Here is a 27,120-nt window from a genome sequence, read left to right as displayed (position 1 = left end):
CTATCAACCTCTAGCACCGATTCAACACACAAAGCCACACACACACAAAGACCCATGATACACCGATCAACCTATCCAAACCCATCACCACACATATAGAGCCACACACACACACACACACACAAACACAAACCATCAAACCTTCAACAGAGCCATACACACATAAACCATCAAACTAGTTAGAGCCAACAACGGCCACCACACCCACCACCCAAGCCACCGATCAGCAAATCCACGCTGCCAATTTAAAACCCAGGCCGTCAAAAATACCTAGAAAAATGTCGATGATCAACCCAGAAAATTGTCGAAAATACCCAAAAATACCCAAGCCACTGACTAGAAACCCACGCCGCCTCCACATGCCCACCACGCCACCACTGCCCACTGCCCACAAAAATCCCACCGGAACAAAAACCCATATTAAAAAAAAAAATAAAACCCATTGGAAAGGCAGAACCCAGAAGAACCAACCAACCATGCGGTGACCCACGCCGATCTCCACCAAACCCATCACCGTGACCCACGCCGATCTCGCCATGACCTTGCTGGACCCAAACACTGGCGATCTTCAACGACCAACAACCCACTTCAGCCACTTCAGCCACAACCCAACCACAACCCAAGCACCGAATCTAACCACGACCCACAACCCACTTCAACCATACCCACCTCTTCCTTTAAGCACAGTTAAAAAAAAAAAAAAAAAAAAACAACCACAAAATCTGCCGGATTGCAACCCACCAGAAAAATGAGCCATTATGATTGTGATGTTGATGTTGGAAGGAGGATAGTGTTTGGGTCTGAAAAGAGGAGAAAGCAGATGAGAAAGAGAGAAGGAAGAGAGAGAAGAGAACAAAGAAAATGAGAGAGAGGAGAGAGAAAGTTCGCATCAGGTGAGAATAAAATATTATTATTATTTTTACAATACTGCTACAGTGCAATTTCAAAAGTAGAATTGCATTGTAGCAGTATTACAAAAAAAATTTACAATACTTGGCATTAGCATTCCCTGATGCAGAGCATTTTAGGGCTTAAAATGCCAAATTTCTCTTACATTTGGCATTAGCATTCTCCAATATTAATGCTCTAACTTGAACCCAACCCTATTGTTTTATCGCTAACTAATCTTTTGGGTAATTTTAATGCTAAATATAAACCGATATTCCTTAGTGTTCATACCCTCTTTTAGGTTTTAAGCTTTGTCTTGTAAGCTTAAGGGGCTCCTACAAGGCCCTCCTTTCATTGATCAATAATTCCTATTATTGTCTTCAACTCAAGGAGTATATATATATAGTAACTAATGCTCCGTCTAGTAGTATATTTCAATCTAATGGAGTTAAACTCATGGTTTCAATGCCATTTCTAAATTCTAATTTCTCCAAAAACAAAATATTTATGAATTCTAACTGATGGGGCCACAGAACGTACTCCAGGATCGTCCATGAGGCTCGTCCTGATCTAGAGCATGCCGCATAAAAATGCTTGTCCAGGGCGAGATCGTCTTGGTAGAGTATCCTGGCCAATCTCGTCCTGGGAGGGCACGTCTTGGGCAAGCTCGTCCTGGAAGAAATCATAGTTCATTACTACGAACCATTGCCAACAGCGGTTAGAGAAAATAAAGCAAAAAATATAACTTCCACGGCAATTATGAGAGTTATTTCCAAGTTTTCTGGACTCCGCAACAATTGGGGAAGTTACAAAAAAGAAATAACCGCTTCATGCACACTATATAAACATTCTATGAGAAGGTAAAGGCATTCAGACATTTTTTTCCATTATACTTGGAATCACCAAAAATACTGACTTAGCCATTGGAGGGTTCTTGGCCGGCCTCCACTGATCTTCTCTGATTTTGTTGTTTCCTTTTTCAAAATCCATCAACAGCCTTTAGATCGTTAATGCCCACGATTTTCAGCCTACTGACTTTCGAGGAACTATCAGTTGGCGCCATGTGTGAGGAAGAATTTGTCGTGCTTGAACTTCATTTGTCGAGTTCTACAATTTTTTTTTCTCCAACAAAGGGCTGAAATGGTTTGGACAAGATTAAGGGCTACTAGTCCCAGCCCTCAAGAGAGTAGAGACGCTTCTAATAACCCTTATCGTGGCCATCAATCGGCGCTTGCCATGCAACCATCTTCTGTCCAACACGTGCAGTCAATGGCCGCTGCCATGGCAGAGTTAACTTGCTAAAACTAGGAATTGAGAAGAGAGATTAATCTCAGAAGGCAACATCATGAGGCCTATGGAGAAGAACATGGACAGAGCCAGGGAGATGGAAGAAATGCAGAGTCGGAAAGCCAATCAAGGGGTACTACACCAAGAAGGGTGCCACACTTGTAGAGGGAGATGGACCAGACGAGGAAAGTTATGGATGAGATGAGGGAGAACATGAGAAGGATAAACCCCGTAGAAGACTTGGTTCACATAACTGATTCTTCCTTTACGGCTTCCATCAATGGTCATCCATTGCCACCAAAGTTCAAGATGCCTTTTTTAGATTCATACGATGGAATGCGTGACCCTTTTGACCACATTGCCACCTTCAAGACTACTATGAACCTTCAAGGGGTTCTAGATGAGATACTGTGTAGAGCCTTCACCACCACCCTTAAAGGGCCCGCGCAAGTATGGTTCAGCAAGATACCCCCAAATTCGATAAGTTCCTTTGAAGAGTTAAACAAGTTATTTGTTAATAATTTCATTAGAGAACAAAGGCATAAACGTTCCTCGTCTAGCCTGTTAACCATAGAACAAGGAGAAAATGAGAGCTTGCGGTCCTTCATTACTCGTTTCAATAGAGAAGCCTTAGTAGTGGATGAGATGGATGACAAGCTATTGTTAGCGGCCTTCCACAATGGGATCAATTCTGACCTATTTATCCATAAGCTTTACGAAGAAGAGCCTCAGACTATGGCTGAACTCATCCATTTGGCCCAAAACTTCATGATTGCATAAGACGCAATCATTGCTAAGAAGAGGAAAAGAATGGAAGCAAACACTCAGCGCCACCCCGAATAAGGTCCTCATTTGAAGAAGGGACAAACAGAAGATAGGAAAGACCAAGACAATAAGAAGGTAGGTCCTTCAGTGCGGAATCAACAGTACACGCCGTTGAACATGCCGCTCGAGCAAGTCCTTATACAAATCAAGGATGACCTTTCTTTGAAGTGGCCGGAGAAACTGAAGGGAGATCCCAACAAGCGCAACAGGAATATGTATTGTCACTTTCATATAGACCATAGGCATGACACAGATGAATGTTTCAATTTAAAACAGCAAATTAAGAATCTCATCAGACAAGAAAAATTGAGAAATTTCCTTAGACAATATCACAAAGATGAGAAGTTGAAAGGGAAAGTAGAAGAGTCGTCGCGACCTCCACTTAGAGAAATAAGAGTAATTATAGGAGGTGGTTCAACAGGTCAGTTGTCTAAGTCAAGAAAGACATACCTGAAGGTAGTACAGAATGTTCAACTCTCTGAACGATCTCCTAGGACGAGAAACACAGACAAGCAAACAATCATTTTTACGGATGAGGATGCGGAGAGAATTCACCACCCTCATGATGACGCTATTGTCATCACCTTGGTTATTGCTGACTACACAAACAGAAGAGTGTTGATAGACAATGGAAGCTCGATAGACATTCTGTATTATCTAGCTTTTCAGCAAATAAGGGTTGGACGGGACTAGTTCCGTCCAGTACACTCGCCTCTAGTAGGTTTTGGAGGAATGAAGGTACAGCCTGTAGGCACCGTTACGTTGCCAGTGGTGGTGGGAGCATATCCGCAGCAGGTAACCAAAGATGTAAATTTCCTTGTGGTAGATTGCTCATCCTCTTACAATACTATAATTGGAAGACCAATTCTAAATAGTTGGAAGGCGATCACATCCACCTACTACCTGTCAGTCAAGTTCCCTACAGAGCATGGGGTAGGACAAGTGCAGGGAGACCAACTGGCAGCAAAGGAATGCTACTTGGCCATACTGGCCATAGAGGAGCAAGTGCAGATGATGAGCATCGTAGAAAGGAGAATTGTGGCGGAGCCTATAGAAGCGTTAGAAGAAATTCCTTTGGATGACAACAATCCAGAAAGGTACACTCGGGTTGGCGCAAATCTAGAAGAGAAGACAAAGGGGAATCTCATCAGTTTCTTGAAGAATAGTATTAATGTGTTTGCTTAAAGTCACGAAAATATGTTAGGTATAGACCCTAGCGTCATTACCCACCGTTTAAATGTATGTCCCTCCTCTAAACCTGTACGACAGAAGAAAAGAGTATTCGCCCCAGAGAAAGACAATGCCATCAAGGACAAAGTCCAAAAGCTGATCACGGCAAAGTTTATTCGAGAGGTTTATTATCCGGATTGGTTGGCCAATGTGGTAATGGTCAAGAAGGCTAATGGCAAGTAGAGGATGTGTGTAGACTTCACCAATCTGAATAAGGCTTAACCAAAGATAGCTATTCACTGCCACGCATCAACCAATTGGTGGACTCTATAGCAGGGCATAAATTACTCAGTTTTATGGATACCTTCTCTGGATACAACCAGATAAGGATGGACGAAGCAGACCAGGAGAAGATGTCCTTTGTTACCAGTCAAGGTCTATTCTGTTATAAGGTGATGCCCTTCAGTTTAAAGAACACGGAGACAACATATCAGAGGTTGGTTAACCATATGTTTCATTCACAGATTGGGCGGAATGTAGAAGTATATGTTGAAGATATGCTGGTAAAAAGCTTGGACGAGGAGGAGCATCTGAATGACCTACAAGAGACTTTTGATATGCTTAAGTAGTATAACATGAAGTTAAACCCCAACAAATGTGTTTTCAAAGTGTCATTAGGGAAGTTCCTTGGATTTATGGTTTCACATAGGGGAATCAAAGCAAATCCTAATAAGATCATGGCAATATTGAATATGAAGCCTTAACAAAACATTAAAAAGGTCCAGTCCCTTACCGGATGGATTGCAACCCTCAACAGGTTCGTATCTAAAGCCACTGATAAATGTTTACCATTTTTCAAGGTTCTTAAAAAGGCATTTGAATGGATGGATGATGTCAGAAAGCTTTCCAAGACTTGAAAGCGTACCTCACAACTGCTCCATTGTTAAGTCCGTCCGTGTTGGGAGAAGAGTTATATATGTACTTAGTCGTTACCCCGCATGTTGTAAGCTTAGCATTGATTAGAGAAGAAGGAAGAGTGCAGAAACTAGTGTACTACACCAGCCAAGCGCTAAGAGGAGCGAAGGACGGTACCTGCAGATTGAAAAGTTGGCTTTTGCACTGATCACATCATCTAGGAAGTTGAGGCACTACTTCCAAGCTCATGTTATCAACATCATGATGGACCATCCAATTAAAAAAGCAATGAACAAGTTGGAAGCCGTAAGATGACTGATCCAATGGGCTGTCAAGCTTAGTGAGTTTGACATCAAATACCAGCCGAGGCACGTAATAAAGGCTCAAGCCTTGGTAGATTTCATTATGGAGTTTACTCTAAATTTTGATGACTTAGAAGTAATAGAAGACAAGAAATGGATCATATATATGGATGGCTCGTCTACACAACATACAGGAGGAATAGGAGTTGTTTTACAATCCCTAGAGGGAGATAGGCTGAAGCATAAGGTACATTTGCAATATCAAACAACCAACAATAAAGTTGAATATGAAGCCCTTCTTAAGGGGCTTAAGTTGGCCAGATTTGTAGAAGCAAAATTAATACTCATTATGAGGGATTCTCAGTTGGTCATAGGCCAAATAAATGGGATGTATGAAGCCAAAGAAGAACGAATGAAAAAATATTTTGAGAAGGTATTGCGGCTTGTGAAGAAATTCAAAAAAATTGACTTCGTTCAAATACCGAGGGAAGAGAATATGGAAGCGGATGCCTTAGCGAAGGAAGCTTCAGCGAAGGAAGCTTCAGCGAAGGAAGCCATGGACGAGTTTGATGAAGTTCAGTATGTCCCAAGTATAGATCTCCCAGAAGTACAGCAGATAGATAATGAAAGAAACTGGATGACCCCAATAATATCACACCTGAAAGACGGGAAGCTCTCAGAAGGGAAGGATGAGGCTAAAAAGGTTAAGGTTAGGGCAGCCAGGTATATCCTTTTGAATGAAGTACTGTACAAGAGAGGTTTTTTTAAACCTTATCTCAAATGTCTGGCTCCGAACGAGGCAAACTATGTGTTGAGAGAAGTTCATGAAGGAGCCTGTGAAAATCATTCAGGAGTTAGATCACTCATCCATAAGGTCGTCCGTGCAGGGTATTACTGGTCAACCATCTAAGTAGATGCAAAGGCTTATGTTAGGGTTTGTGATCAATGTCAGCGATTTAGTAATGTCCCCAGACAGCCATCAGAGTATCTTATACTTATGATGGCCCCGTGGCCATTTGCTTAATGGGGCCTAGATATCTTAGGTCCTTTTCCATTTAAAACTAGACAGATGAAGTTCTTGGTGGTGGGGATAAACTATTTCGCCAAATGGGTGGAAGCAGAACCCTTAGCAAATATCACGCAACAAAATATAAAGAACTTCGTCTGGAAGAACATCATGTGCAGGTTTGGAGTGCCCAAAGTATTAGTGTCTAATAACAGACGACAATTTGATAATACACTTTTTAAGGACTTCTATGAACACTTTGGAATTCAAAATCATTATTCCTTACTTGCCCACCCCCAGGCAAACGGTCAAGCTAAAGTTGCAAACCGATCCTTGTTGAAAATCATCAAGACTCGGCTTGAGGGGGCAAAGGGAGTATGGCTGGATGAGCTACCAGGTGTTTTATGGGCAAACAGAACAATGATAAGAACCCCTACAGGGGAAACTCCTTTCAAGCTAGCCTATGGGAGCGAGGTAGTTATACTTGCGAAAGTGCACATGGCCAACCACAGGGTGACAATGTATCAAGATAAGGATAACGAGGAACAACTTCGTGTGAACCTCAATCTGACAAATGAGGTAAGGACAGACGCAAAACAAAGGATGACGAGGTACAAGAACCTCATGGCTAGACAGTATGATGCAATGGTGAAGCCAAGGTGATTCAACATAGGAGACCTCATCCTTAAAAGAGTTTCTTTGGCAACCAAGAACCCAACTTATGAGAAATTGGGACCCAATTGGGAAAGACCCTATAGAGTTATCAACTGGAAAAGACAAGGATCCTATTACTTAGAGGCCTTGGATAGGAGGAAATTGGAACATCCTTGGAATGTTGAACACCTGAGGAGGTATTACCAGTAGAGTGCCAACCTGGATGAGCGTTATCCTGGACAGCCTGTTTACCCATATAAGGAGCTTGTTTATCTACATATTTTTAGTATTATTTTGTAATATTATTTTATTGCAATTATGATGTGGTTATAGACAAAGTTATGGATTTGCCTGTATTTGTTTAACTTTTTAAAAGGCAATAGCTCATGAGCATGTGCCTCATCTGTGAACAATATTTATGCTATGTACATAATGTTGTATGAATTCCTGATTTTCATACTACTTTTGTTCAAATCAACCCATAAGAAGGCTGAAAAGCCTAAGACGAGAAAATTCTCTAGACGCGAAGATATAACGTCAATAAGCTTTCTTAAAAGCAAAGCAAAGCATGCTCGTCCAAGTAAAGGACGAGGTAAAACCCTAGCTTCACTGAGCAGCAGTAAATTCATAGGAAACTCGTCCATATAACGGACGAGGTAAAGCGCAATGCATGTCCAACCCATGGATGAGGAAATGCATAAGCAAGTGTTTATTAATTAAGACGCCTACTAAAACAATCCAATTTGTGGATGAGCGAAAGGTTGTCTTATCTTCATTAAAGGTGAAAATAAGCTAAGTTTGAGGACAAGTAATGCTGGTAATCACCATTTCACAAGAGACGATGTTATACTTAGCGAAATTCAAAGTACGACAAGAAAATGTATGGCATTGCTCCTATAGACAAGTAAAAATTTAAAACAATATAATATCAAAAGAACTCTTGTCCATACAATAATAGAAAAGAAAATCAATCCACTATTTAAGGACGGACAACCAACGTCCAAACACCCTAACAAAAATAATTGTTCAGTAGCTCGTCCTAAAAACTATGGACGAGCTTAATGTACTTAAGTTACATTTAAAAAGAAAAAAGAAAGAAAAAGAACAAAAAAAGTACAATGCTTAAATCTCGTCTTCTGGCAAGAGGGGCGTAATCCTTAGGGTCATCTTGACGAGGAAGGGTGCTAGCATCGTCTTCAATATTAATGTCCTCTGAGCTCGTTTGGATGAGGGAACTCGTAGCAACACCAAGATTGAGCTTCATGGAACTGAAGTTAAGGTTAGGGAAGTTCTCAATGGCATCCAGCCTAAAGTCCTCAAACCTAGTTGCATAGTTCTTGTCCAGCAAATCAGTGAATTGCTTGGACGCTTGAAACTCTACAACTGCGTCTCCCTTAGCCTTTTCAAGAAGGGCACTCAGCTCGTTGTTCCTTTTTTAGAGGTGGTCAAGACGAGTGTCCTTCTCAAGGGCGTCAGTTTTTAGCTCTTCATTAAGGTTCTACAACTTTTTTACCTCGTCCTTAGCCTTAGCAGCCACCTCAGCCCACTTCTTGTTCTCGTCCTTCACCTCTTTGATCCTTTTCTCTAGCAGGATCCTCGTCTTATCCAGGTTAGTTGCCTGCCTAGACGCAGCAATAAACTTGGACATCACCTACAAGGGCCAAGATGTGGTTAGAACCAAACAAGTACATATTTCAGTGTTGTTGACAAAGACAAGACATATAAAAGTTTTTTACCTTGAAGAGATCATGAATACCAAAGTGCTCAAAATCCTTCAGAGACATATTGTAACAAGCTGCCACGTCCGCATCTGTCACTACTGTTGTAAACCTCTTCCAAGCCAGGTCCTCGTTCCCAAGGTGTCAAGGAACTTCTTTAGAAGGCTGAGACAAGGTGGGTGCTTGAACTGTGGACGGGATCTTCTTAGACGGAGGGTACTTGGCCTCAGAATCAAGTATCTGCATTGGGGGCACCTGATCAGGGACGAAAGGAGTGGGCTAAACGTCCTAAGGCTTGAACGACTTGCTTTTCTTCTCCCTACTACGCCTACTTGGAAGATCACCCAAGTCAACCCTTGATGATATATTTTTCCGTTTTTCGCCTGCTGATGAACAAGTCTGAGGTTGCACCTTCTGTTTAACTACCTCATCCATCACCCCCTTGTTTTTGTTTTCTTTCATCGTTGCCATTTCTGAAAGGAAGGACGTCAATTACCAAAAAATGATGAAAAACAAATAGATAAAGAAAAGGGAGGAAAAGAGAAAACTTACGTCTACGAACAGTAGTCTCGTGTGCAAGAGCTTCGATGGAAGGCTCAGGACCTAAACCCCAAATGGCAAGACGTTGAAGACTTACCAAAGAATGAAACGCCCTGTTGGTGTATAGATGAACCTTCTGAACACATTCAACTTAAATGAGGTCGTCTAGCACCTGTAACCAAAAAAAAAGAAAAGACGGAGGACTTAGAATTTTTAAACTACAAATAAGAATGAAGACAATAATTGATAAAGATAGGATGAGCATACCTTTTGGATGAAGGTTCCCTAACTCCCCTGTGTAGGGAGGGAATGGGTCCTTGTCAACCTCAGTAAGGTGTCCAGCCTAGAAACCTGAGACGAAGAAGAACTTCATCTTCCAGTTCCTATCTGAGGAGACTAAATACTTAATTAATCTATAATCTCTTCCCTTGGCTATGAATTGATAAAAGTCAAGGTATTGGTTAATCTCGGAGGGCTTATAACAGTAAAGGAACTTGTCCACAGTAAGAGGACAGTTCCCCTCAAACACCTCCTTCCATAAAACTTGCATGGAGACGACTAATCTCCATGTGTTAGGATTAAACTGACAAACTCTTATACCTAGCCTAGTCAACAACTCCCTAGCAAAAGTATTCAAAGGTAACCTAAGACCCCCTAGAAGATAAGCCTCATAAATACCTATCCTAAAACGAGGCTGACGACACCATTCTCCCTCGACGGCTAACCTAGGGTTAAGCTCGTCTGCGATTTGGTTCCACTTTTTGAGTAAGTCTAACCTACTATCATCTGTCTTTGAAGCTACCCCTATGGCATAACTATAAACCACCTCAACCTTGTCTTGATCAGTGGACGAGGGAGCACTCGTGCCAGCCTTAGAGCTTGACTCAGATCTCATCCTAAGCTTCTCCTAAAGAACTTCTAAGGGAATTGTAGGGACGCCGGACTCATACTCGTCTGTAGTGTTCCCCTCACTACTATTACCACTATCACTATTGCTATCACTAGAACCACTAAAACTGCTGGGGTCATTATACTCGTCTACAGCCTTATCCACACTATCACTAGACGAGGAAAGCACAATCTCAACTATTTTTAAGAAAACTTAACTAAGGAAAAAGATAAGGAAAATACCTGGATCTAGAACGAGAGAAGGCTATAGACGCAGGAAGCTTCTAGATGAAGATCTAGGATGAGGAAGGAAATTTCAAAAATGGGGAAGGTAACGGAGGTATTCTACTATTTATAAGCAGTAAACCTTGGCACCTGAAACGATACAACCAATCAACAGAAGACACGTGGCATGCTCTTTTGTTAGATCAATCGACATGATTTTTCACCAATGAGATCATGACACGTGGCATACTAATTCACTGATGAAAACATACACATCCTACGTTTCCCTAGACGACCCATGGACAAAGGGGCAACTGATGGGGCCACAGAAGAGTCCAAATATTCTATCTCACTCTTTCTGCTCCACTATATACTCCACAAATAAAAACATGCCACATGTCCATTTAATTTATTAAATGCTAAATTTATGCCTTCTATTATTTCAATTTCCTAAAATAAATAAATAAATAACCCATTATATTTAGGTAATTGAAATAATAAAAAGCATAAATTTAACATTTAATAAATTAGATAAACATGTGTCATGTTTTTATTTGTGGAGTGTATAGTGAAACAGGAAGAGTGGGACACAAGATTTGGACTCACCACAGAACGTACTCTAGAATCGTCCATGAGGCTCATCCTGATCCAGAGCATGCCGCATAAAAATGCTCGTCCAGGGCAAGATCGTCCTGGTAGAGTGTCCTGGCCAATCTCGTCCTGGGAGGGCATGTCCTGGAAGAAATCATAGTTCATTACTATGAACCGTTGCCAACAGCGGTTAGAGAAAATAAAGCCAAGAAATATAACTTCCATAGCAGTTACGGAAGTTATTTCCAAGTTTTCCAAATTCCGCAACAATGGGGGAAGTTACAAAAAAGAAATAACCACTTCATGCACACTATATAAACATTCTACGAGAAGGTAAAGGCATTCAGACATTTTTTTCCATTATACTTGAAATCACCAAAAATACTGACTTAGCCATCGGAGGGTTTTTGGCCAGCCTCCATCGGTCTCCTCTGATTTTCATCAACACTAACTATAACACATTTTGATGTAGGTTCAAAGAGAAAAGTGTTCAAAAGCCAGCCTGAAGGAAATTTCAATCTTGTACTCAGCTGTGTGGTAAGTACATGCCCAAAACTGAGAACAATTGGTACTAAATATATTGAATGATACAGACGGCTATCTGATTGCTAGAAATAGTTCTCCATTAACCATTAGTCAAGGTATATCGTTCATTATAATGTAATTAATCATATATAGGATCCTATCAGACACATCTTTAAGTCATTTAAAAAATTAAAACAACGTAATTAATTACTTCAATTGCTCTCGAGAAATCATTTCTTAAATAGTTTCTTCCAAGGCTACTGATTAATGAACCTAACTAGGGAAAGCTCATACACAATATATTTTTCATAATCTTGCAAGGCGATGCCTAATCACTCCCCTCTCTTCATCCAACACAAAATCAGCACTAGAAAAGTGGGGGCTGGTAAAGAAGGGTTTCAGATCATAGATTTCATGTTCCTGTGCCTGCGCGAAAGGAAAACAAACCAAAAATTCAGTACAGTCAAAGGGCCCATATATCCAGTTTATGTAATTAGAATACTTCAAGTTTTATGTTCCCATTACCTTGCTCAGTAAATCCTCTACTTTCACATCAATCTGGGTAAGCCTTGAAGTAGACCCACTAACAATTTCTTCGAAGTGCAGTGCATTCTTGACAAGCTCGCGAAGAAGATATAATAGCAGTTCATTGTAATCCTTCTTGAAAGTCATGTACTTTCTGAAACTCTGCAAGAACAAATCAAATCCTTGTCAACCAATTGTCTCAGTGATCAACAATTCAAGAACTTCAAAATTTTATGCAACAATCAGTAAACTTTCATTAAATAGTTGCAAGAAAATGAACACTATCTAGTTAATAAAGGGACAAGATCACCTATAACTGTATTCTACTCACTCAAAACAATGAAAAGTTCAAAAGCATAAAATAGAAGCATCAGTTATAGCTTAAAAAGATTTCCAAAATGCTTCAGGTCAGGTCTACAGAACTAGCAGACTAAATAGCATATGAATTCAACCACGAACAAGGGATACCTTGTTAGCAGTATTGATACTTATGTAATAGAAAAAGCAGCCCACGTCCATAGGACAAGAAGATTGTTGGTAGAAGCAGCTAAATATGAACATTCTTGACCAAACTCGGCATAATTTCAATTACTATACAACAAGGTCAGTAAACACTTGTGTGCATGCATTACAGACATGTAATGAAGAGAATGCTATGAAAAGCTAAGCAAATTATAGATCCGATTACAAGGTAGCATAAAGAGTTTGTGCTGTAATATAAAATATTGATACTGGTATATGTAGCATCTGGAAGAACATGCCCTGCAGCCTCCAGAAAAGAATAACAGTTATTAGAGAAGAACGGCAGAGGATCTCTTTCAATACCTTTTGCAGTGCTTTCTGTACCCCAAACTTTTGGGTTGAAATGAATGAATCAAGCAGGACACGAATGGCCATGTCTACATCTTCCTGTGTGACATGCTGTCTGAGGTGCATTCTGGCATGTGCTTCAGACATTCGTATCATGGATTCTATGTGCCTCACTGCTATGGGCACTCCTTGTCCATGCTAGATGGGCAAAATGATAAGGAGGGATATATCATCAAATCATCAACAAACAAGAGAAGCTATTATCAAATTTCATTAAAAGAGAACATACCGAAGATTCTCTTCGCAGTTCAGCATAAACATGTGTTAGCTTATCCAAATCAGCATCATGCAACCTTGGGAATACATTCAACTTGGCATAAGTTAAGTACTTCTTTAGCAGATCTTGAGGAAGTATCTGTAAAAATAAAAGGATAGAACTCTCAAGAATTAAGAAGCAGAACAACATGTTCGAATGAATCCAGAAGCAACTAGTTGGGAAACTAAGTAGGATCAGGAGTGTCAAACCTCAGTATCAACTGGCCTGGCAGTTGCTTGATTATCTTCATGGGATTCACTTACAGACCTATCATCCATGTTAGCACCCTTAGGTTGCGACTTAAAATGGCTATCAACTACAAACTTTGCAAGCATCTCATCTGTCACAGGATCAACGATATCCTGCAAAATTATCATTTTCCTTCCCATTAACATCATCTAGTAAGTAAGATGTGAATTAAGAATTGAAGGTGTAAAGATATAACCTTTACAACACAGAGGATATCAAATCGAGAAACAATGGGATCTGTCAACTCAACATTCTGTGAAAATGTTTTTGAGGAATCATATCTGCAAAACAGGTATACAATTCGAATTGTGGCTCAATCAGAAATAAAATGTTGAAATGTGTTAAATTACTTATTGTCTCCAAAGCTTAAGTTATTAGGAAATGGTGAATTTAATCATTTAAACATAATTTTAATATTAAGTTTAGTAATTTAACTATAATTCTAACACTGAATTTAATCACTGAATTTAATCATTTAATCATAATTCTAATACTCTCTCTCATGTGCGGGCCTAAACTACCCCTTAATATGTGGAGCCCAACACATAAGATTTTTAACATTTTAAATGGGGGGTAGAGTAAAGACAACGATCGAGTTCAGGATATCTTACTCTAATACCATGTTAAATTTCCTGCACTCATTTAACTATAATTCTAACAAAATGTAAGAAAGTAAATCCAAAGCTTTAAATGTCTGGTTGGTGAAAACAAAGGAGTAGGAAAATAGGGCATTGGGGTTGGAAATTGATGGCCTTCACTATCAGAAACATATTCAACAGAAACCTAATAAAAAATACCAGGCATTGTAAAGTTTTCTGCATCTATGTGGTCCAACTTATAGGTGTTCATATTTTCACAAGAATATCATAAATGAGCCATTTTGCCAAACCAAAGTGAGCAGTGCAACTTCACCACTTTTATTATCCACCCTAAATAAATTAATCCATTTTCATACCTTCCCCCAATAGGATTTGCTGCCGCAATCACAGAGCATCGTGCCTGAAGAGAAGTGACAATTCCAGCCTTTGATATGCTAATACTCTGCTGCTCCATTGCCTCATGAATACTCACCCTGATCATGAATGGATTTTCAGTATTCTAATGAGAATGAATACCTTTTGGGTAGGGGGGAGTTCATATTATATAATTCAGAAAGTTATATGTAAACTTGCATTCCTTTACCTGTCCTGATCATTCATCTTGTCAAACTCATCAATAAGGCAAATTCCTTTATCAGCAAGAACAAGGGCCCCTCCTTCAAGGGTCCACTCCCTTGTGACTGGGTCCTTGTGCACTGCTGCTGTGAGACCCACAGCAGAAGCTCCTTTACCAGTAGTATATACAGCCCTCTGCCCAGTCTTTTCAACATACCTATAACAGAATCCATGAGAGGTTATATTCATGTCACTACTAAAAAGGCAATTAAGAATGTTTAACATAGATTAGAGTAGTTCTCACTTTAGAAATTGAGACTTTGCTGTGCCTGGATCACCTAGAAGAAGCACATTTATGTCCCCTCGCAATCTGTGTTTCCCCTCGACATTTTTCTCTTGCCCTCCAAACATGGCCAGGGCAATTGCTGTTTTTATATCTTCATGGCCATAGATAGACGGGGCAATGGACTTGACAATCTGAAAGTATTATTCACATCACCTTCAGTATGCGTATTTCATGATCATGAAATGGGAATAGTTAATAAAAAAAAGAATAGTCAGCAACAAACCCTTTCTCCTATTCTGGGGTCTTTAGCCAAATTTTCTATCTCTTCTTTGTCTTCCTGGGTAAGTTTGTAAGCAGAAAAGAGGTCCTGCTTCTTTGTGACGTAGTTTGCTTCGACCACAGTGGCAAATACAGGAAACCCATTCTTTGTATTCAAGGATAAGTCAAAATTATTTGTATAAATACCTGTGACCTCCTGCAATATATCAAATGGAACATAAAACTGAAAATCAGGAAGAAGTCACTAGCACAAACAACAAGCACAAACAAACAAGTCCATGAAGAGGATCATACAATCTCTTCCCCAGGGCGGGCACAATCAATCAAATCGTTCAACAGTATCACTTCCTTGTATCTAGGAAGCCGACCTGCAGGCACAATTCCAGGGCTTTCTTGGAGTGTAAGCTTTTGGTAATTCCTGTATACCGTCTGCAGTGAGACATAGAAAGACAAACATGAGTTTCAGATTGTGTAAGGAAGGGTTTATCTCATTGCTGAAAAGTGTCATGAAGGAAGCAATTATACAATTAAGGTCTCAATTTTTTTTTATTTAATTATTTGGGATCCAAGTAAACAAATCTTCATCTCAAAGGAGCATTTTACATATTTTGTTACTGGGTAAAGGAGCATTTTACATTTGCTTAGCTTATTTGGCATTCATGAATAAAAATACATTGGTATCAGATGTAAAACAATAATTTCCTTTCTTATCCTATATTTTGAGCCAAAAAAAATTCCAGAACAAATTAAGATCTTGAAACTTTACCTGCTCAATATTGACAGTGAATGGTCCTTTTGATTGGCATTCTGGGCAGGAACCAACCTTCACTTCTGAATATGAATTCTGAAAGAATGGCCCCAAAACTGCCCCACATTTGTTGCAATCATACTTTACCTGTTGCAACTGGGGGAAAACCCCAGAGCGTCGAGTCACAACTCCCCCAATACGAATCATGGTATTCAAATGGATTTGCCTGCAAATCAGCCAACAACGATCAAGTTGGAATCAACACGGTCAGTGGAAAAAAGAAAGAAAAGAAAAGGTAAAGTTGGGATTGTAAGAGATACAAAGAACACGATGTAATATAGCCATCAACAATGATTTTCATATGTTACCTAATATTACGAATCTGATCGTAAACAGGTAAGTTGGTAATGCGGACATAGATCTTTTGATGGATATTTTTGTAGTTTGGATGTAAATCAAAGACGACATTCTTGGCAACATCTTCCATGACTTCTAAGACAGATTGGGGGGCATCAGCCAGCCAGATGGCAATATTGGGATGGATATAAATAAACTGTTTGTAATCAATCTCCAAGCTACACTTATTAGCTGCAAGAGCAACATTGATTCAGTCCAAACAATACATAGCTCACAACATGTTGAATGATAATTATCCATTCAGAGTAAGAAGTTCACTGAGTGAAAGTTAAGCATAAGCAGACATTTTACCTGACACCATCTCATTTATTAGCCTTACATATTCGAAGTCACCATGCTCATTCTTTGGATTGACATATGTGAGTAGAAAATCCTTGAACTTCTTTGCTATAAAGCGACGCACTTCATCCCTAGTAACCCACTCTCTTAGTGTTCCCTGGACGCGATACATCTCAAACTCGCCTTCATCATCATCTTCATCCTACAAATAAGCAACATTGGTAATAAGAAAAGCACTGATAACGTAAATCACAATTTTAAATGCAAGGGCACCATTGCTCTGAGGAAGATAATAGAATAATTTAAAGAGAGCTTAAAACCTCATATTGATCATCATCAGTCTGATCAGTCATGGGCACATCCTCTCTGGAGTGTCCCCGCTGTGATCTTCCAGGTGAACTTTGCATTCCATCATTGTCATCATAGCTTCTTGGAGGCCTGAAATCAGCTCTAGACCTCTTTGAAGGCCTGTAGTTGTCATCATCTGTGTCTGTAACCAAAGTGTAAAAAGTTCACTACAATCTGCATTTGCTTGCATTTCTTCTCTCTTTCTGTTTATTTTCATTTATAATTTGGCAAATTATCAAATGATTATGGTAAATCTATCAAAATAAAGTTTGACAGTTACAATGCCAAAAGCATACTAAGATAGGTTGGCATGTTTTGAGCACAGTAAACCACCAATACAAAGCTCAAGTCAAGGCATAATTATAACTTAGGCTTTTAGCTATATTCATGGTTTTTATTGTTGGCATATACATTGGTTAGGATTTAGCCATGTATTTGCCTGCAAAAATCCCGATTCTTTTTTTTTTTTAATAATTAAAAAGGGAAAGTTGGAGTAATTGTGAAAAATTATACTTGTTGAATTACACTTACACGTACATACATACATAGGTAAGTATATATACTTAAACAAGCATTCTCAATGAGACTCTGATCAGCAAGTAATAGCAATTAGTCTTACCATTAAGTAGCTAAATGCAACCAAACAAAATACAAAGCAGGAATTCCGGAAAAGCATAAATTAGCAGAGATATAGTAAGAACTTGACACTTTGCATAGAGAAGAAAAAATTAGAAATTAATGGCTTAAATATACAGCACAGGTGATTTTAGTCCTTGAAAGCATGGCTTTAGTCCATTAGACTCCGTGGCCAAACTAAAAACTGACACATCGACCGGTCATTTTTAGTGACCATAAACTTCAATTACTAAAATCACTAAATCAACAGTTTAATTTGTCGAAAATTTACCAAACATTGAACTACATAGGGTTTAGAAATGAAGAATGATAAAATAAAAGGAAAAGAAAGAAACCTTGGTCATGGAGAAGCTCAGGAAGCTTGCGTCCAGTGACGCGAACCTCGCGAGCGTCGAGCTCCAACTCGGCAGCCCTACGGTCCTGCATGATCTGATCCAAATCTCTCTCGTCCTCGAGCGAGTCATCCAGTCCCACCGACTCGTACTGGTCCTGCTCATCCATTCTCCGATAATCACTGCATTTCATTTCACCAAGTCCCACATTTTTCAACAATTTTTTTTAAATAAAAAAAAAAAAAAAACAAAGGAAGCAAATATCGAGATCGGATTGTGAGTCGAGAGAGTACTTACTCCAAGAAAGTGTCGTGAAAAAGGTCCTCTCCGTCGTCCTCTTCCTCGACCTCTTCCGGCTCGTCTCGGATGATTTCGGGATCCACGGCGGCCTCGTCGTCGATGTCGATGTCGTCATCGTCTGTGAAGTTCTCGGAAGTGCGAGGGATCTGATCGGTGTTGAATCCGGCGGAGGTCGGTGATTCCGGCGTTGAAACAGGCGCCGGATTCTCTCCGGAATTCCCTCCGTCTTCTCCTCCAGCCATTTCTCCTCAGTTGCAGGTAGGCCTTTCTTTTCCTTTCTTGAAATTCTTGGAACCAGAACCAAAATTCATTGTTTTGGCTGCAAGGGCCGTGGATTCAACAAAAGGACCATTGTTGCTATGTCCAACTGACCTCTGCCTTTCATCTTGAACCAGCAATGAATATACCTTGTCAACAGAAGGAATGGGATCCATTAACAGAATTTGACCTCGAATGTGAGAGAATGAATCATTGAGACCCATTAGAAGCTGCATGATTGCTTCTCTATGATGAAGATTGGAAATCTTTTCATTCACATGGCACACACACTTCTCACAAGAACATAGAGGGAGTGGTTCATAATTCTGTATTTCATCCCATAAGATCGAGAGATTGGTAAAATAATCACTCATAGTGAGTTCCCCTTGAGAAATGCTAGCAAGATCCTTCTGTAATTGGTAAACCCTAGGTCCATTGCCCTGAGAGAACATATTCTGAAGCTTCTTCCAAACTTCCTTGGCAGTTCTCCGATACAGCATACTAGTTGCGATTTTAGGGGAAACGCAATTGATGATCCAAGAAACCACAATTTCATTGCATCTTGACCAGCTTTGAACGAGAAGAGGAACTTTCTCCATGGCAGAAGTCAAAGAAGCAGAGCCATCAATTAACCAAAATTTATTCTTGATCCTAAGAGCTCTCTCCATAGATCGTGCCCACGTAGGGTAGTTTTCTCCTCCAATCAGCGGCTGAGATACAAGAATTGCACCAGGACTCTCAGCGTGGTGGAGAAAGAAAGGATGTGATTCATCAATGGTAATGCTTGTAGAAGCTGGATCAGAAGACGCCATTGATGGAGCTTCGAAAAGAAAAACCTAGCTTTTGAGGAGAAAGAAATTGAAACAAAGAAATTAGGCGGAAGCAAGAAATGATTGCTCTGATACCATATTGAAAAACAGAGAAGAAATTCTGGAAAACTGAAACTCTATTTCATTGAGCAATCAAAAATAAATTGAATGACTAAACTGATACAATCAGATGGGTATATATACACCAGAGCTATAACTAACTGTATACAAGAAACTAACTGGAAACTAACAAATATAACAGAACCATACACGTGCCTGTCATGTGCTGAGTTAAATACATTTACAAAACTAAACTACATGCCAATTCTATTGTTTATGTGAGATGACTATTGTCGTTTACTCTACAAACAGATTCTGTGCTCTTCATTCTTCTCCTCTTAGTTCCATTACTTCCTTTTGCATCTTGACAGATGTGTAAAATTCTAGAGGCTGCAAAGATGAGGTGGCACACTCTCAAGAGGTTAAAAAATAGTCAAAGACTTGGTTATGTAATATTTATAGATTATTGCAATTTCGTGGATGTAAACACATTATTGAACCATGTAAATATTTGTGTAGTATGATTGTTCTTTGCACTTTTTCCCCTTTAATTTCGTTTAACACATGTTCAAGAATTAGGCTAAATTCCTAACAACTACTTGGACCACTTAAATCTGCTTTTGAGAGATTTGTCAAGAGCCTACCAAAGGAGAAGAATGGCACCGATAATCATAGGAGAAGAAATGGTATGGAATCTCTAACATTTTCCATTTGACTATAGATGCAACTACGGTTGTTGAACTGCAATCCATCTACGTGTTTTATTATCATCGAATCACTCAAGTCCATATACGCCCATCCCACTATCACACATCGTTCTCGCCTTAGTCCTTGCTCTACAATTCTGACAAAAAAAATTGCTCAGTAAGAAATGGCAGAAGGAGTTCTATTTGACGTTGCTAATAGAATCATGAGAAATCGAGCAACCTAGCACTCCGAGAGATTGTGCTCATCTGGGGTGTCAAAGACAAGATTAAAAAACTTGGGGAGACAGTTTCGACAATTAGTGCAATACTTGTTGATGCAGAGGCGAAGCAACACAACAATAAAGTCAAACTGTGGCTGAAAAGACTTAAGGATGTTATGTTTGATGCGGATGACTTACTAGATGACATGTCTACTGAGGCCTTACGAAGGGAAGTGATGACACAGGACAAGAAGGCAAAAGAGGTATGCATTTTTTTTTCCCAAATCTAACCAGCTTCTATATGGTCTTAAAATGGGTCATAAGGTTAAGGCGATAAGGGAGAGGCTGGTTGCTATTGCAGCAGACAAGCAATTTCACTTGGAAGAACGTTGTGAGGAGACACAACTCAGGTATAAGGCTAGAGAGCAGACTCATTCTCTTGTATGTGCTGAAGATGTTATTGTGAGGGAGGATGATAAGAAGGAAATCATTGGATTTCTGTTGAATCCCAGTGTTAAAGATAATGTTTCGATCCTTCCAATAGTTGGAATTGGAGGATTAGGGAAGACCACAGTTGCTCAACTTGTGTTCAATGATGAAGTAATTCAGAAACATTTTGAAGAACAATTGCGGGTTTGTGTCTCTAAGAATTTTGAAGTAAAAATAATTGCTGAGAAAATCTTAGAGTGTGTAAAAAATAGGAAACCTGAAAACCTTAAAATGAACACATTAGTCAATAATCTCCGGAAAGAAATTAGTGGAAAAAAAATACTTACTTGTGTTGGACGATATGTGGAATGAAGATCGTGAAAAATGGTTTAGCTTGAGAAATCTTTTAATGGGTGATGCAAGAGGCAGTAGAATATTAGTGACTACACGTAGTAAAATAGTGGCTAAGATCACACAAACTATTCTACCACACTTTTTAAAGGGTTTAGATGCACAACAATCTTGGTCCTTATTTAAGAAATGGCATTTGTAGAGGGGGACGAGTCGAAGAATGCATGCTTTGTAGAAATTGGGAAAGCGATTTTGAAAAAATGTGCAGGGATTCCTCTTGCCATTAGAACAATAGGAAGTCTATTGTACTTTAAAAAAATTGAATATAGAGTGGTTATCATTCAATAACAATGAACTTTCAAAAATACCTCAAAAAGAAAGTGACATTCTACCAACACTTAAGGAGTGTTTGTTTAGAGGTGGAATAAGATGGATGGAAAATTTTGAAGAGAAAATGGAAAGAAAAACTTTTTAGAGTGTGTTTGGTTAGGTGAGGAGAAAAAAAAATAAATAATGGGACCAGGTGTTTTCTCTCTAGGCTCACCAAAAAGTTTTCTCTCCAAAATAGAGAGAAAATTAAAGAAAAAAATTGAACATCATTTTTGGACAAAAATACTCATGTGCAGTTGCACATTAGCTTGTCCATGTCGCTCTACTTTTTTCTTTCTTTTTTCTTTTTTCTTTTTCTTTCCTCTTGCACGTTGTCTCTTCTTCCTTTTTTCTTTTTCTTTTTTTCTTTTTTTGGCAGGCTTCCTACACGTCCATGCTCATATTCTTCTTCTTCTTCTCTTTTTCTTTTGCTTTCTTGTGTGTGTGTGTGTGTTTTTTTTTTCTTAGATGTGTTTTTTTTTTCCTAGACATGATTTTTTTTTTAATAAATTTAGGTGATCGATTTTTTTTTTTTTTGGTTGTTTATCCTTTTTGGTTTTAATTAGGCATCATTTTTTAACAATGGTATATGCATAAATTTATACAAACTCATTTTTTCTATTCTCCACTTTTCCACTCCCAACCAAACAAAATGAGAGAAATTAAAATCTTTTTATCCTCCCATTTTCCACTTCAGTTTGTGTGCTTGTTGGATTTGCATAACATGGGAATTAAAACAATTCCAAGTTCTATCAAGAAGTTGAAGCATCTAAAATATCTTGATCTTTCTCATAATGGAGGTATTGAGATACTTCATGATTCCATTGTCAAGTTGCACAATTTATAGACACTTAAACTCTCTCACTGTTTTAATCTTAAGGAATTACCAAGAGATAAAAATGATTTAGTCAACCTAAGGTATCTTGAGATTGATGAATGTGATAATTTGACTCATATGCCACGTAGACTAGGGAAATTGACCAATCTTCAAAGATTGTCACTATATGTGATGAGTAAGGATATTTTTGATTCGGTGCTTAGGAATAATGGAGGATTGAAGGAACTTCACGGACTATATGAGCTAAGGGGAAAGCTTTTAATTGAAAATCTAAGACATGGGAAAGATGTTGTATTAGAATCCAATGCAACAAATTTGAAAGAGAAAAAACACCTTGATAGCATGAAATTATGTTGCATAGAAGAAGACATCAATGAGGAGGAGGTTGGTTATGATGAGATGTCACTTGAAGCCTTGGAACCACATCCAAATCTCAAAGCTCTATGTTTAAAGCACTATGGGGGAGTGAGATTTCCATTTTGGCTTTCGTCACTCACAAATCTTGTCCAACTAAAAAATGTAACAAATGCCAACATCTGCCACCGTTGGATCAATTTCCTTCTCTCAAAAGTCTTAATATAAAGTTCTTGGATTCTCTAGGGTATATATCAGAAAGAGATAACAGTGAAGAGGAGTTCTCTCATTCGTCATTCAACTCATTCCTCCCATCTTTAGAGCGACTCAAAATTGAAAATTGCCCAAACCTAAAGAGATGGTGGCAAGGGAGGGTTAGGAGGGATTCTGTGATGGCAGAGAATCATTCATTGCCTTCATTTCCTCGTCTTTCCAAATTATATATTTTGGGATGCCCTCAGCTTACTTCTCTGCCTCTGTTTCCATATCTTGACTGGTTAAGGCTATGTAATTGTAGCTTGAAGCCATTGGAGCAGACAAAAAGGATGAGGAAAATAAACATGATGACTTTAGGGAACTTGGCATCAATCTCCACTTCTTCTTCCTCTTCTTCTTCACTTGTTTCCTCTTCATTTGCCCCTCTTTCCAAATAAAGTTACTTGTATTTAGAGGAAATGGACGAACCTTTGCTTGAGGAGTGGTTGTAAAATCTCATTTCTCTTCGTATTCTATACCTTGAAAAATGTCCTCTTCCACAAGGTATACAATATCTCACTGCGCTTCAAAATCTAAATGTTTGGAGGTCTGAAGTAGTTGATTTATCCAATGATTGGGATGAGATGGAATGGCAAGGCCTTAGGAGCCTTCTCTCTCTAGAGTTCTATAACCTTCCAAAATTGGTCTCACTCCCAGGGGAGCTTCAGCATGTCACCTCTTTGCAACGACAACTTGATATTTGTCCAAGTTTGATGGCTATACCAGGGTGGATCTACGACTCACATCTCTTCGATCACTTAAAATTTGGGGTTGCCTCAATTCGACATCAATACCTTAAGGGATTCGTGACCTTACTTCTTTGCAGGCATTGGACATTCGAATGTCCATCTTATTGGAAAGATGCAAGAGGAAAATAGGTGAGGATTGGCCTAAAATTGCTCACATTCCAAATTTGGAAGGAGGTCTATCTCATTAGGAAAGAAACCGAGGTATCTATCTAAGTCACTCTATCCTAGTTCTTGATAGAAAATTAAAAACACAATTTCTTCTTTATTGTTCTCTCTCAATATTTGGTTAAATTTCAGATAAAGAACCAAATGAACCACAAAGAAACCTGCTCTTAAGAATTGGGACTTAATCAAACCTTTTGGTTGCACAATTGGTCAACAACTCAACAGCTCACTCAAAGGTATTATCTCCCTACTTTTCTTTTCCCCTTTATCTGCTCATAAGAATTTCATTTGCATGTTAAGAAAAGGAGTAATGTGAATTTTCCTTACATGCAAATAATTCCATCTTTGTATCTCCAACTGGATAGACGGGGTGATGTATTTGATGTGCTTTGTTTCTCATTGTGTAAACAGATTATAATTTGGCACAAGGTAATATTACGGCAACAACTGAATACAACAACCACACCGTAGGAATTAGCTCATTCTAGAGGTATTCGGTTGTTTCAGGTCCTTTTTATATATAAGCTTCCAACTTCTTGTTATGTCTACAGATACTAACAATAATATTCACAATTTGTTATCCTAGTTAACTTACTGAGGGCTCTGTTTTATAATAACTTATAATTTTCAACCTTCCATGTATAAAGTGAAAACATAGCTTGATATTTGAATCAATTAATTATTCCTAATTAAATGGAAAATGTTCCTATATGTTACCAAAACAACAAACTATGATAGTTTTTCACTTCATTGATTCTCAAATTGTGTGCTTCAGGTTTTCATCATGTATATTTATATACACAGCTTTTGGCAACAATATGTGGGCCATGTGGTTGACAATCCATGGAGGTAAGTCAAACAATATTCTGACCTCCCTCTCCATTGTCTTTCTGTTGGTGCATCTTTGTCCTCCTTTTTTCTTCTGTTTCTTCTTTCACACCTTCAAGATGTGAGTGTGATTGACATGTAGATTGTCTATCATTTGATTCTGTCCATTTACATACTAATATCAATACTTGTTTTATTGGCACAAGATAAGAAGTGGAGAGTAAATAGAACCATATATATAAAGCAATGTTATTAATTCCGTTTCGGACCTCGTTTCGGTTTGTCTAGTGGAACGGAATATTTCGGTACCAGTCTATTCCGGCGTACCGTTTCAGGATGCTTCGGAGTTCCAAAATATATATATATATATATATATAACTAGATATTATTACTATTATATAAAGTAATGAATTTTATTTTATTTTTAAAAAAATCTTAAATAAAGTGGGATTAAAAAATATTTATTTATAATTTTTCTACAAATAATACAATAAATATAGTGTATAAACTTTCACCTTAAAAAAAAAAAAAAAAAAAAAAAAAAAAAAAAAAAAAAATCAGTGAAGTGGATTAAAAAAATTATGTAAATATGTTTTAACATTTTACTTGTGGCATTGTTGTAAATAACTAAGTATCTATGAATAGTTTTTTAAGTGGGAAATTTCCTAGAAGTTTCCTCACCATTTCCATTAGCCCACACGTATTTTTCCACTTACAATTTCCTCTTCACCTGATCTCCTCCTTTCTAGTTTCTTCTACTTCACAAGCTTCTACGCTTTTTTTTTTTTTTTTAATGCATCCTTAAGTCTTAACTCTTAAGTCTTCCTCACACAAACAAAGGCTAGAGCTCAACACGCCCAAAGTATGGTGGCTCAAAGCAACAAGGATGAAGCTGAAGGAGAAACAGTGGCTTTGATTTTAGGAACATTCCAAAGCTGTTTTATTCAAAGCCTCATAAAAGTCTCACACTCCCTCTTTTTCTCTCTGGAAGTGGTAGAGACACAAGTTTGAAGAAGTGAGTTTTAATGGCAGCACTTGAGCTTTGTCCATGACTTGAATTTTTTTTTTTTTTTCTTCTTTTTCGATCTGATGTGAATCTTATCTTTTTTCTTCTTCTATTTCTTTCTTTTTTTTTTCTTCTTTTTCTTCGATCTTTGTGAATTGTGAAGTGTGAAGCAAACCCAAAACACATACCGGCCGAATCTTTAGTTTCGGCCGGTATTTGCCGAAACACATCAAAATGACTAAAATGCCCCGGAACTGGCCGGATTTTGACCCGAGGTGGAACAAAGGGTATTTCGGTTCCGGATTATACACTAGTATGAGAAATTCCGTCCGTTTCGGCCGGAACGGAACGAAATTCATAACAATGATATAAAGTGATATAGTGGTTCTAATCTCAAAGTACGTTGAGATTAGACATGGCAAAACGGGTCAGAATTTTCTGACCTGACCCGATCCGAAAATACCTGATCCAAACTTGATTTTTTTGACCCAAAGTAAAAACGGGTTGACTCGTGACCCGATCCGATTTTTTTGCGAGTCAACCCGACCCAACCCGGATAACCCGTGACCCGACCTGTTAAAAAAAAAATTCACTAAAAAAAAATATTTAGATTACATTCTGATACTAGGTGCATAAAGCACAAAGTACCAAAACTAATAATCAATAGATTATAGTCTTTATAGATACAAACAAAGACAAGACAAGACAACAATAGCTTCACATTCAATTTGACTATTTGAGCTTCACAAGTCACAACCAATAAGAGCTAAGCTTCAGACATGAGAGAATAAAAGACAACTTGACAAGTCAACACAAGACTGTCAAGACAACCATTAAAAAAAAAAAATCTCATTCAATGAATCAATTCGATTAGCTGTAGTCCAAAGCCAAAGGCAATAAGGCACAAACATGAAACCACAAAGGCCAAACCTGACTAGCTGACTTGCACGGTTCGCCTTTGGTCCATGACATGTAGGTTTTTTTTTTTTTTTTTTCCTTCATTTGTGGGAATGATATTATTAGTGATGTAAGCTTAAAATATACTTTTTACAAGTTTACAAGTTTGCTATCATGTGTGTGAATTACTTACCTTCCTACAAAAAAAAATCAAACATTTATTTTAAATATCTTGATTTGTCATGCTAATTATGTATTTAAATTTTTACAGAGCAAGAATATGAACTTTTTGTACTAGTGCTAGACTTATTGATAAGGATAGGTCATGATTCATATATAATGGTTACATATGTTTATTTCTTTCTTGATTCATGGGCACTCTTTCTGGTGGCACTAGTATGTATAGAAGTATTGTCTTCATGTGGTGTCCTGTGACCTAAGTATGCAAATACTTCTTTGATAAAGGAGTTTGAATGTAGAAACAAACTCTGGCTTACTGGCAGGATTCCCCTTCTAACACCCATTCTGTTTTGGTGGTCTTTAAAGCTGATTAAGCTATCTTGCTAGCTACTACTGGGTGGCTTTTCTATATACTAGTGCAAGACAATGAATTGTATAGCCGATATTCAGAT

The 27,120-nt window shown here is 38.4% G+C and overlaps 4 protein-coding genes and 1 long non-coding RNA gene across 5 annotated transcripts; 3 read left to right on the top strand and 2 right to left on the bottom strand.

The window, feature by feature from the left end:
* Positions 1-2,367: 2,367 nt before the first annotated feature.
* LOC136068418 (uncharacterized) lies at positions 2,368-2,955 on the top strand. Its single transcript, XM_065775542.1, has one exon. The coding sequence runs from the start codon at positions 2,368-2,370 to the stop codon at positions 2,953-2,955; it is 588 nt and encodes a 195-aa protein (XP_065631614.1).
* A 162-nt stretch (positions 2,956-3,117) lies between these two features.
* On the top strand, positions 3,118-3,693 carry LOC136068417 (uncharacterized). Its single transcript, XM_065775541.1, has one exon. The coding sequence runs from the start codon at positions 3,118-3,120 to the stop codon at positions 3,691-3,693; it is 576 nt and encodes a 191-aa protein (XP_065631613.1).
* A 4,309-nt stretch (positions 3,694-8,002) lies between these two features.
* On the bottom strand, positions 8,003-10,389 carry LOC136068411 (uncharacterized). Its single transcript, XR_010629771.1, has 4 exons — positions 9,573-10,389; positions 9,318-9,477; positions 8,784-9,238; positions 8,003-8,698 (listed from the first exon to the last, which is right to left on the bottom strand). It is a non-coding gene; the product is annotated as an uncharacterized LOC136068411 (long non-coding RNA).
* Positions 10,390-11,614: 1,225 nt separating this feature from the next.
* LOC136068426 (DNA replication licensing factor MCM2) lies at positions 11,615-18,460 on the bottom strand. Its single transcript, XM_065775568.1, has 17 exons — positions 18,211-18,460; positions 17,917-18,095; positions 16,918-17,087; positions 16,610-16,799; positions 16,270-16,489; positions 15,920-16,127; positions 15,448-15,582; positions 15,158-15,349; positions 14,893-15,065; positions 14,617-14,805; positions 14,390-14,506; positions 13,631-13,715; positions 13,395-13,547; positions 13,159-13,284; positions 12,885-13,067; positions 12,060-12,221; positions 11,615-11,960 (listed from the first exon to the last, which is right to left on the bottom strand). The coding sequence occupies exons 1-17, from the start codon at positions 18,453-18,455 to the stop codon at positions 11,841-11,843; spliced, it is 2,847 nt and encodes a 948-aa protein (XP_065631640.1). The 5' UTR covers positions 18,456-18,460; the 3' UTR covers positions 11,615-11,840.
* A 1,536-nt stretch (positions 18,461-19,996) lies between these two features.
* LOC136068416 (putative disease resistance protein RGA3) lies at positions 19,997-23,282 on the top strand. Its single transcript, XM_065775540.1, has 5 exons — positions 19,997-20,026; positions 20,247-20,510; positions 20,572-20,880; positions 22,277-22,699; positions 23,106-23,282. The coding sequence occupies exons 1-5, from the start codon at positions 19,997-19,999 to the stop codon at positions 23,280-23,282; spliced, it is 1,203 nt and encodes a 400-aa protein (XP_065631612.1).
* Positions 23,283-27,120: the final 3,838 nt, after the last annotated feature.

Source organism: Quercus suber, unplaced genomic scaffold, assembly GCF_002906115.3.
Source record: "Quercus suber isolate HL8 unplaced genomic scaffold, Cork oak 2.0 scaffold_114, whole genome shotgun sequence".
Classification (NCBI taxonomy): domain Eukaryota; kingdom Viridiplantae; phylum Streptophyta; class Magnoliopsida; order Fagales; family Fagaceae; genus Quercus; species Quercus suber.
Note: the sequence above shows the minus strand (reverse complement) of the source record. Positions and strands in the feature narration are given on the sequence as shown.